This window comes from Enhydra lutris, unplaced genomic scaffold (genome assembly GCF_002288905.1).
Source record: "Enhydra lutris kenyoni isolate GAN:26980312 unplaced genomic scaffold, ASM228890v2 scaffoldscaffold29, whole genome shotgun sequence".
NCBI classification, from domain to species: Eukaryota; Metazoa; Chordata; class Mammalia; order Carnivora; family Mustelidae; genus Enhydra; species Enhydra lutris.
In genome coordinates, this window is record NW_019154113.1 from 2,387,467 (window position 1) to 2,399,791 (window position 12,325).

A 12,325-nucleotide genomic window follows, 5' to 3' on the forward strand; every position below is an offset into this window, starting at 1 on the left:
ATATATATATATATATATATATATACCATATCTTCTTTATCCATTCACCTGTCGATGGATATCTAGGTTCTTTCCATAGTTTGGCTATTGTGGACATTGCTGCTATAAACATTCAGGTGCACGTGTCCCTTTGGATCACTACATTTGTATCTTTAGTGCAATTGCTGGGTTATAGGGTAGCTCTATTTTCAAATTTTTGAGGAACCTCCATGCTGTTTTCCAGAGTGGTTGCACCAGCTTGCATTCCCACCAACAGTGTAAGAGGGTTCCCCTTTCTCTGCCTCCTCGCCAGCATCTGTCATTTCCTGACTTGTTAATTTTAGCCATTCTGACTGGTGTGAAGTGGTATCTCACTGTGGTTTTGATTTGTATTTCCCTGATGCCGAGTGATGTGGAGCACTTTTTCATGCATCTGTTGGCCATCTGGTGTCTTCTTTGCAGAAGTGTCTGTTCATGTCCTCTCTATGTGGCAATTTTTAACCTATATAGAACAACCTCCCCTAAATTACTGTGACTGTAGTTTTACTGTGACCGTTTAGAAAATTAGAACAAAAACATTTAAATCCAGGACAAGGTATGACAGTTTCAGTAGAAATGTTACAACTCATGAAGAAACTATAACAGGGGTGCCTGGGTGGCTCAGAGGGTTAAAGCCTCTGCCTTCGGCTCAGGTCATGATCCCAGGGTCCTGGGATTGAGCCCCGCATTGGGCCCTCTGCTCAGCAGGGAGCCTGCTTCCTCCTCTCTCTCTGTCTGCCTCTCTTCCTACTTGTGATCTCTGTCAAATAAATACATAAAATCTTAAAAAAAAAAAAAAAGAACTATAACAAACTGAGAGTTTTATGGGGGGTGGGGTGAGACTGGTGGTGGGTGTTATGGAGGGCAGGTACTGCTTGGAGCACTGGGTGTGGTGCATAAATGATGAGTTCTGGAACACTGAAAAAAATAAAATTGAATTAAATTTTTTAAAAAACGAAACTATAACAATTAGGTCAGTCATGAATAACGCATGATAAGAATTGGAGGGCCAGGCCTCCAACCCAGCCACTGTAGTTGTGTGAATGTGGGCAAGTTATTCAGACTTTGGGCCACAACTTCCTCATCTGAGGGAATGGAAGAAATTCACAACCTCTGAGTCATTGAAGAATAAGTGTAGGTAATTGATGGGAAAGCTGTTTGCAAAGGAATGAATATCCATGTCTGTTATTCCACTGAGTACTGAAGTCTTAGCCTGCAGTAATCTGAGCCCACCTAATTAATCTTGCTCCCAGGTTCACCCCGATTCTCCCTGTCATGACCCACCTTTCTTTTGGATCCTGTTCTATTTTCAGAACAATCCCTCATCATCCCTTGAGGAAATGGAAATTTTGGCCTTCCCTCTGCACCACACACGTGAAAGGACAAAGCTCATTTACAAAGGAACATTTGCTTCCTTTAAACATTGATAGGGAAAACCTACAACATTTTTTTCTCTCTCCCCTTCTACATTTTCCTATTCATCTCTGGTCACCTATGTCTGACATTGATATTGGGAGACTTCCCCAAGAAAATAAACTTTACCTCTCCCGTGATGCTGTTTGTGTTTTAGTGTATTCTTTCTTTCAGTTTTGTAGCATGTCCTCAGGCTTTTCCAAAAATTTATTATTGAAGTATATTTGACGCACAATGTGGCATTAGTTTCCCATATATGACTGATTCACCAATTCTTTTTTTTTAAGATTTTATTTATTTATTTGACAGAGATCACAAGTAGGGAGAGAGGCAGGCAGAGAGAGAGAGAGGAGGAAGCAGGCTCCCTGCTGAGCAGAGAGCCCGATGCCGAAGGCAGAGGCTTAACCCACTGAGCCACCCAGGTGCCCTGATTCAACAATTCTATGTTTCTCCGCACTCACCGTAATAAGTGTTATCATCATCTGTCACCATGCAATGTCACTACAACGTTATTGACTATATTGCCTATTCTGTACTTTTCACCTCTATGACTTATTTATTTTATAACTGGAAGTTTGTACCCCTGAGTCCCTTTCACTTATTTCATCTATCCCTCCACATCATCCCCTCTGGCAACCACCAGATTTTTGTCTGTATATAAGTCTGGGATTTTTGTTTGTCCGCTTATTTGTTTGTTTTGCTTGCTAGGTTACACATGTAAGTGAAATCATGTGGTATTAGTCTTTCTTTGTCTGGCTTATTTCACTTAGCATCATATCTTCTATGTCCATCCATGTTGTTGCAAATGGCAATATCTTGTTCTTTTTTTGTGGCTGAGTAATATTGCTTTGTGTGTAAATTCCACCTCTTTATTCATTCATCTGTTGATGGACACATGTTGCTTTCACATCTTAGCTATTGTAAATAATACTGCAATAAAGATAGGGATACATGTATCTCTTCAAATTAGTGTTTTTGTTTTCCTTGGGTAAATGCCCAGCAGTGGAATTACTGGATCATAGGGTAGCTCTATTTTTAACTTTTTGGGGAAACTCCATACTGTTTACCACAGTGGCTGCACCGGCTTTCATTCCCACCAACATTGTAAGAGGGTTCCTCCACATGCCCATTATACTTGTTATTTGTATCCCCTCAATTTTTAAAGGCTTGTGAAAAAAAAAAAAAAACCTGCCAACCCAGAAGTATAAAGTCATAAAACTCTAGCATGCCTTTTCAGTCCATTTTGGGTTTAAGTGTTTTCCTTATTATAATAAACACATGTCCTTCTTTCCACAAGAATTAATATACTGAGTGGGAACCTCAGATGTATTTACAAAATCTCTTTATTACCGCTGACAAAAGGGTTTTCCTTTTTTTGGTAGTCATGAAATCCTTTGCTGTGCACTTATGACAGAAGCATGAAAAAAGGTGCTTGTCTCCCCTCAGGATGATGAGCCTCCAGCCAAAGGGAAGAAGAAGAAAAAGAAGAAGGAGGAAGAGATTGACATTGATGTGGATGACCCTGCTGTGAGTCGGTTCCAGTACCCTTTCCACGAGCTGATGGTGTGGGCTGTGCTGATGAAGCGTCAGAAAATGGCGGTCTTCCTCTGGCAGCGAGGCGAGGAGAGCATGGCCAAGGCCCTTGTGGCCTGTAAGCTGTACAAGTCAATGGCCCACGAGTCCTCTGAGAGCGAGCTGGTGGACGATATCTCCCAGGATCTGGACAACAACTCAAAGTGAGTGTCTCAAAGGAATTTAAGAACTGGGAGAGACTATTGTCCTGAGGACCTGTCCCCTTGCGGGAGGGTGGCAAATGCATTTCTCACGTAAGTCCCATTATGTTTAAAGCTTAGTCATAAATCACTTTGTCCATCATGTCAATATTTTTCCTTCTGTTTCTCTGAGGTATTTCTAGACTGTCATTGTTTTGTTTTTTTATTGCCCTCTCACGGGAACTATGGAAACATAATGTTAAGGCAAAGACAGTGAAACAGATTTCCATACTGAAACACACTGAGGAGTACAACTCTAGTGACATTACCTCTCAACTTGACTTTCTCAAGTGCTCCTTCTCTCATTTAGGTGGAACAGGACAGCCAGAGGGTCCCGCAGTTGGGTATTTCCCTTCTCCCAGGACAATTAGGCTCTCATAATACCCAGTAAGTTAGTCTATGGCTAACTAGTTTCTTCTTCCGGCAGGCCTTGTTAAGAAACAGGGCACACTGACTTATTTCTCTGTCTGTCTCTGCAGCTTGGGGAGCAGCAGTGTGCGCTGTGATCTCAATTCTCTGATGAGTTTAGAAGAGCTGTCAATTTTCAGTTTGTCCAGCTTTTCACTTATTGTGAGGACAGACTGGTCACTTCCAAGCCGCTTACATGCAGAACCAAAACCCAGAAGTCCCAATACAACTTTACAGACCCAGGAACTTTATAGACCCTACACAGGCAACTCTGCCAACATCTGACATCTTTCTTTTCTGAGGTGCACTGCTTTTATTTTCTAAATAAAATTAGATTTAGTGATTTCCAAAATCACTAGATTTCTAAACATTGGGAATTCAAGGTTATCTAAAAAAATAGGGTGGTATTCCCCTGTCTCAGTGAGTTGGTAAACACCGTCCCTCTGCTTCCTGGAGGATTCTCATGGTGATACGTCACCCTACAGCCTGTAGGACCTGAGGCTAGAGAGCATTCCTTTTTAGGGAACAGGGAAGGCCAATCCCCCACACATAATTCCTCCCTTCTGTATCCTTCAGCTCATCATTGGAATGAAATCTTACAAAAAATGGAGAAACAAAAACTTCATGAAGGGCGATCACTTTGGAACTTTATCTTAACCACATTCCATGAAAAATGTTGAAGGAACAGGGAATGTTTATGACTGCCATTGAGTATTGGAATGTCATCCAGAAAATGGAATAAGTTTTATGTTTACAGGGGTGCTGGGGTGGCTCAGTCAGTTAAATGTCTGCCTTCAGCTCAGGTCATGACCTCAGTGTCTTGGGATCTCAACTCAGTGGGGAGTCTGCTTCTTCCTCTCCCTCTGTGCTCGCTCTCTCTCGCTCGCTCTCTCTCAAGTAAATAATTTTTTTTAAAAAGATCTTTAAAAAATTTGTATATTTTTAGTTCAACTTGTGTCATCCTCTCCTCCCTTCTCCTCAGCTTGGCTCCCATAATTTTCCCATCCTCCACCTCCAACAACGGGGCCCTGGCTGCTCTAGGTCCCCATGACAACTAGAACCTGTCTCTTTCATTGCACTGAGAATGTTGGATTCTCTTGTGACCACATTGCTCATGTGCAGAGAAAGGCATCCATACAAACGTATGTGTTCACAAACAACATACTGGTATGACCAAAAGCTAGGTCAAGGAACAGGACCTTACCTAGACCTACCAGCCCTCCTGGTATCCCCTTGCAATGTCCACCCATACACTCCATAGAAGGTAGCCATATTCTGACTTCCATTGCCACAGGGACTTTGTTCTCCTTTCTGTCTACATCCCTTTTCCATGAACAGTCAAGGGAAAGAACTTCGTCTCCTCGTCTCTGTGTCCCTGGGACCTGAGGGCAAATGCGGTGTCATTCTAAAGTCTTTTTTTTGCAGCAGGAGCAGTCAGTCCCCCAACATGACTGAGCACAGAGCCCTGGTCCCAGCCATTCCCATCTGGGGACATACCCCATGAGATTCCCAACCGCAGAAGATTGGAAATCAAGGATTCTGAGTCCTGTGGCTCCATGATGTCCCTGTCTCTCTAACAAAGAGTGTGTGGCCACTGCAGCTTCAGCCCTGGCTGGTTTCTTTCCCTCCAGAGACTTCGGCCAGCTTGCAGTGGAGTTGTTAGACCAGTCCTATAAGCATGATGAGCAGATTGCCATGAAACTGCTGACCTACGAGCTCAAGAACTGGAGCAACTCCACCTGCCTGAAGCTGGCAGTGGCAGCCAAACATCGGGACTTCATCGCTCACACCTGTAGCCAGATGCTGCTGACTGACATGTGGATGGGAAGGCTGCGGATGAGGAAAAACCCTGGCCTGAAAGTACGTAATGACGTGTTGTGAGCTCTGACTCTGCACCTTGCTGAGCTGGGCACTTCCTGTGGATTATTTCATTTACTCCTCTGAACAACCCCACCAGGGAGATGCCTGTCTTACAGATGACTTAAGTAATTTGCCCAGGGTCTGAGTCAGGAAGGCGTGGATCCAGGACCTGAACCCAAGAGGTCTAATGCCCAACTTAATCGCTGGGCCTGGTTTACGGAGCCTGGAGTCCACCCTAACTAACCACACACCCCCTGGACAGGCCATCTACCTGCCATTAAAGCAGACATCTGAACTCTTTCTATAGATCCCGTTACAACTCCCAAGTTGTGTAATATTAATTTGATTGGCAATGTTTTCATTACATGGGGTTTGTAAGAGAATATGAGGTTATGAATGGGCTTGAAAAGGATGTAGTGGGTGGAAAAGTGTATTGTGATGAAATCCTAATTCTGCTGTTTACTACTGTTAATGACTAGGTTATCTTTCTTTCTTTCTTTCTTTCTTTCTTTCGTTAACGACTAGGTTACCTTTCTTTCTTTCTCTCTTTCTTTTTGTTTCAAGTAAGCTTCACACCCAACATCAAGCCTAATGCAAGGCTTGAACTCATGACCCTGAGTTCAAGACCTGAGCTGAGATCAAGAGTTGGATGCTTCACCAACTGAGCCACCCAGGCACACCAACTATTAGGTTATCTTGAGGAGAGATTCTAATCTTCAGATAAGCCAGTTCCTCATGACAATATTATACCAATCTCATGGGAGAGCCATGAGGGTAAAGAAAAGACACTATATGTTATGCTGTGTGGTTCTGGCAAATAGAAGGCCCTCCATGTCTTAAAATTTTGAAGGGGGGCCGCCTGGGGGGCTCAGTGGGTTAAAGCCTCTACCTTCGGCTCAGGTCATGATCCCAGGGTCCTGGGATCTAAGCCCATATCCGGCTCTCTGCTCAGTGGGGAGCCTGCTTCCTCCTCTCTCTCTGCATGCCTCTCTACCTACTAGTGATTTCTGTCTGTCAAATAAATAAATAAAATCTTAAAAAAAATTTTTAAGAGGATGCTTTATCCTCATATGAGAACTGAGCATCAGGATTAAAAGTCAGTCAGATTAAACGAATCTAAGGAGTCAGTGAGATCCAAGAAGAAAGTGCTTCCAGTAAATTCCAATAAATTCCAATAAATAGGTGGAATTACTGAGCAGCTACAAGTATCAGAGATACTGGTTAAGAAAACAAACACAGTTTCTTTTCTTTCTTTCTTTTTTTTTAAATGAAAACACTTTCTTAACAAGAAAATCCTTTATGAGAACATAGAAGGGGAATCAAATTCCAGGAAGAAAACAAAAGTTAAGGTTCAGTTAGGATTCAAATTAAAATTCAGAATGATTCTGAATGGCTGGTCGAATGTAAAAAAGACCACTTGATCTCTGATGCCAAGAACATGATCCTTTAGGGGCGCAAGAATTCTACATTAAAATTGCCATATGGCCGTGCAATAAACAATATTTATATAGTACTAAAAACGGAAATGCTTTTTCTTGGTTTTCAGTTTTTAGAAGAGTTCCACAGACAAAGCACTGAAGACTCAAGAAAGATTCCTAAACAGGATACAAAAGTCACCCAGTATGAAAATACAGAAGCAAAGGCACCGCTTGGGAAAACTGGGTGGTGGAAGGCAGAAAGGAGGGTAGTGAGAAGGATAGTGACCCATATTATAAAGCGGGCAATCGAGGGACGAATCGAGGGGTGAATCGAGGAGCAATTCGAGGGGCAATGGAGGGTGGCTCAGTGGTTAAGCCTCTGCCTTCGGCTCAGGTCATGATCCCAGGGTCCTGGGATCAAGCCCCGCATCCATCCTGGCTCTCTGCTCAGCAGGGAGCCTGCTTCCTCCTCTCTCTCTGCCTGCCTCTCTGCCTACTTGTGATCTCTGCCTGTCAAATAAATAATAAATAAAATCTTTTAAAAAAGTGAAAAATAAAGCAGGCAATCGAGAGTATCGAAAGTTGTTGAGACAAGAGATAAGGATTTCAGTTTACGACAAAGGCATCCTCGTAGGAACTGAAAATATTCCTGTGCCTATTAAAAATGGAGCAGAGGAATAGGATGTCAATAGGTAATACTTACATTAACAAAGAAACAGCAGTATCAAATATCACTCAGGTTGTTAAAAATGTGAAATTGTTATCAGTAAGGACGAAAACCAGGAATAGTTCAAAGTGATTATCTTAAAATATAATTCAAAGATTTCTCTTGAAGTCAAATGATTTGAAATTGTATGTTGAAAAGACACATTCCAAACCTGAGTTTGTCAACCCAGGAGAGCCAACATCAACACACATTTTTAAATTAGTGGATTTTAGTGAAAAAGAAAAAACCCTCTGGGCATCCAGGCAAAACACAACAACAACAACAAGATTATTGTCAGACTTCCAACAGCAACCACTTGTGTCAGGGAGAAAAAAATGGAGTGTATCATACAAAGATGCTCCCAGAAGAAAAATGACAGGCCAGGATTTTATATCCCAAAAAGTGACTGTTAAATATAAAGGGTACATATTAACTCTTACCAACAGGCAAGAACAGCAGGAAATACAATTCCTAGGAGGCAATTCTGAAGACTCTATTAGGAGAATGAGGTTCCAAGAACCAAAATAACCAGAGAGGCATCAGTATAAGGACTAATGGTAAGCCTCAGATAGATATTTATTTACAGTGCTGAGACTGGGGGAGGGCTAAGAAGGAGAGAGCATAATATGTAATGGCTATGTCTTCTGATAATGTAGATATAATAATTATTTTCAAAAGGAGGAGATAATCAGAGCACCTGTGCAAAAAAATTACTGTTTTCTTTTTTTTTTTTTTTAAGATTTTATTTATTTATTTGACAGACAGAGATCACAAGCAGACAGGGAGGCCGGCAGAGAGAGAGAGGGGGGAAGCAGGCTCCCCGCTAAGCAGAAGGTCGGATATGGGGCTTAATGCCAGGACCCTGAGATCATGACCCGAGCTGAAGGCAGAGGTTTAACCCACTGAGCCACCCAGGCACCCCAAAAATTGCTGTTTTCAATAATCATATTGACTATAGTAGTATTATCATTGTTATTCTGAAACTATAAAGTTAAAGCAACTGAGTAGCAAGGGATATTTTAATTCTAACATCGTGTCAGTCCTTGAGAACTAGGACTCAGTGTGGAACAAAAGGAAACAGAAAGCCTATATAGTATTTAGCTGGAAGCATCAATATGAACTTATTCTGTCTTTGACCAATGAAAAGCCTAGAAACAATGACCTCCCCAAAAGTCACAGACATCTCCAAAGCCCAGACTATGGTTTTAAAATAAATTTCCCACTAACTGGAGACAGAATTTCTTAGAGAAATGGTTCACTCTAGATCTGGAGAGCTGGAAATGTACAAGATAAGCCCTGAGCATCTTCACGCATCAGATGGCAAAGAAACTCTCAAAGACCAGTACGGTAAGAACAAGGAGACCAGGAGCCCACTTGAAGAGGCTTCCACAGGCAAAGATGGGACAATTTGGCTTTCAATAACATTCCTAATAGCAATAGATGGAAACATATCATACATGTTTAAATCCATGAGTTTATAATCATATGCTATACTTTAGTGGATGATAAGAAACCAATTCATTATCTGGAAGATAGTTGAATTAAGTATTTAGAATTAAGTATTTAGCCCACATTTCCTACATGATCTCAACCATGGGTAACCACTGATAGATGAAGGGAAATGTGAAAGTCTTCATAAATTTAGTCCAACTAAAAATTTTAAAAAGGGGTGCCTAGGTGGCTCAGTTGGTTAAGCACCTGCCTTCTGCTCAGGTCATGATCTTGGGATCCAGAGATGGAACCCCACATCAGGATCCCTGCTCAGCAGGGGAGTCTGCTTCTCCTTCTCCTTCTGTCCTTCCCCTCTGCTTGTACTTATGCTGTATCTTTCAAATAAATAAACAAAATATTTTAAAAAAATTTTTATAAACATATAATGTATTATTAGCCCCAGGGGTACAGTCTGTGAATCGCCAGGTTTACACACTTCACAGCACTCACCATAGCACATACTCTCCCCAATGTCCATAACCCCACCACCCTCTCCCTACCCCCCTACCCCCCACCCCCCTCCCTTCTTTTCCGACCTTTAAACAAAATATTTAAAAAAAATAAATGATAGAGTTAGAACATCACCAATTCTCAACACCCTTCTCTCAACTAACAAATCTAACAGGTATCAGTGGCCCCTAAAATCACCAAGAGCTTCCTGATGAAAGAACACATTATCTACATTCTCAAAAAGGGGCTTGAACCTGGGTCTGGTCAATAAAAGTATATTGTAAAAAGCAAAAAGATAACAGTTGAAATTAATTTTAGTATTTATTTAAACCATTATATACAAAATATTATCATTTCGACATACAATAGGAAAAAAATCATTAATGAGATCATTAATATTCTGTTTCTGTTCTAAGTCTTTGAAATCTGTTGAGTACTTTGCACTTCTGATTTAGACCAACCCCATTTCAAATGCTCCATAGCAACTTGTGACTCATGGACCCCAAACTGGACAACCCAGGTCTAAGAATGCATGCTCAGGAGATAAAGCTGTAAAAGAACGGAAAGAACCTGTTCCTTTAAAGTCATGATGGAGGTCCCTTTGGAGATGGGCTTGTGATACAGATTAATTGCTTCTTGATTTGTGGGCATAGTTAGAAAGGTCTTCCTCCAACCATCCTTCTTCTGAAAAATTCTCACATGATTTTTTTTATAGTTTTTTCACATTCTTCCCACACCACCACTTTTTTTTTTCTTTTGTGAAATCTTTAATCTTTCATTTAGGCTGGGCAGAGGTAGAATCCCCCTTAATTGTGTTCTGGTTGATCATGCAGTTTCTCAATACCACTTTTATTAAATAGTCCATCTTTATTCATCCAATTTGAGGTGGTACTTTTACCTTATACTAATTTTTGATGTGAATTTGAATCTATTTCTGGACTTTCTATCCTATTCCTTTGTTTGTTCTATTCATGCACCTATATCATACTATCTTAATTATGGATTTTTAAATTGTATATACTTTTTAATATATGGTAGAAATAACCCCTTTGTAGTGTTCTTAATAATGGATCACTGAGAGAAATTTCTCAAACTCAGCACTGAACATTGGGAACAGATTTCTGTATTGGTGGTACACATCACAGCACTGATAAAAATGACAACAAAGTTTTCCATCCATAGGCCAGGCCATCCTTTTGTCTAGATCTAGCCCAAATTACATTCATCTTTTAATTCTTAATCCATACATTCACATTTACATCTAAGTCATTTCTATATAAAATATTTTCTATCTACTTTACTAAAGGTATTATTATGTATTTATTCTCACTCATATTATTATATTTTAATTTAATGATTTACCTTCTTTGAAACTCAATGTAAACTCTCTGCTTTTTAAGACAGGATTCCACACAATACTGTTTGCTGTCTATCTGAAATAATTTGGTGAAAGTTCTTAAATTTTTCACAGTCTGCAACTCTGCCAATATATCAAACTAAGTAAGCCACAGAACATCAGAGCAGTGACAAAACTCTTCTAGGACTGCTCAATTTATTGAGTAACACTGAAGGTCATAATTTAAAATTTTTACATATACTAGGATCATTTTCTAGAATTGCCAGAGCTTAAAAATCTAAAAATCTTTAAAAAAAATTTTTTTCTCCTTTTATGTAGGTTATAATGGGGATTCTTTTTCCCCCTACCATTTTGTTTTTGGAGTTTCGCACATATGATGACTTCTCATATCAGACATCCAAGGAGAACGAAGACGGCAAAGAGAAAGAAGAGGAGAATATGGTCAGTGCCACCCTTGATCGCAACAGTATCAATTCACTCTCATTCTCAAAATTGTTGAGATTTCTCTTGCCACGAGTTTAGAAACCACAATAATGGGGGAACTCGGTGTAATTATTTATTTTTGAAGACGTCTATCTGTTAACTGCTGTGCACTTCCCATTTAGCAACCTGCTTGCTGTGTGCCGTTGTTTTCCAGGATGCGAATGCAGACACTGGTTCAAAAAAGGGTGATGAGGAAAATGAGCACAAAAAGCAAAAAAGCATCCCCATAGGAACGAAGATCTGTGAATTCTATAATGCTCCCATTGTCAAATTCTGGTTCTATACGGTAAGGCTTCCTCATTAGCGTTTGCTAACCGTTGAACACACAGAATTGTGAGACTTGAGAAATATGTCAAACATGTCAAAGGCTTTTACAGATGTTTTAAAGTTCACAGAATTAAAATGAATTATGAAAACAAAACCAGGACTGACTCAAATCTTCAGCTGAAACTGTATCTGGGATCTTGTCCTATATTTACATGCATGTAGGTATATGGCCCTTCTAGCCCCAAATACACCACCTTGTAAAACAAAACAGTCCTGTTTGCTTAAGATGAAGGATTTATTAAATGCTTTGGTAATAAAAGCTTAGAGAAATACCGTTTTATTTTTAAACCAACAAAGATGACTCATGATTTAAACAGCAAACTCACAGGTGCCATTTCCCCCCCCCCATAATATCAGTGGGGTTACCAAAGCAGTGTGGTTGAACCCAGATCACAAACTCCTAGAACAGGGGAGCAAGTCAAGTCCTCTCCACTCTGAAATGCACACCCAACTGACCACTGCTTGGCCGCACATTCTCCTCCAGATGCCTTTGGTGGCCACTATCTCCCCATCCCCAAGAGTGAGGCAAGAGTGTTACATCTGTAACAAGATGTGTAACAACAAGAGTGTTAATCTGTAACATCTTGTTACATCTGTAACAAGAGTGGCCCTGGCTTTACAC

At 40.6% G+C, this 12,325-nt stretch overlaps 1 protein-coding gene across 1 annotated transcript in view; it reads left to right on the forward strand.

Moving 5' to 3' along the window:
• Positions 1-12,325, forward strand: part of LOC111152542 (transient receptor potential cation channel subfamily M member 1) — a 144,605-nt gene that overhangs the window by 100,007 nt on the left and 32,273 nt on the right. The window contains exons 19-22 of the mRNA XM_022511028.1: positions 2,878-3,167; positions 5,243-5,471; positions 11,212-11,334; positions 11,531-11,662. Of these exons, the coding sequence (XP_022366736.1) occupies positions 2,878-3,167; positions 5,243-5,471; positions 11,212-11,334; positions 11,531-11,662 (774 nt within the window). The remainder of the gene's footprint in view (positions 1-2,877; positions 3,168-5,242; positions 5,472-11,211; positions 11,335-11,530; positions 11,663-12,325) is intronic.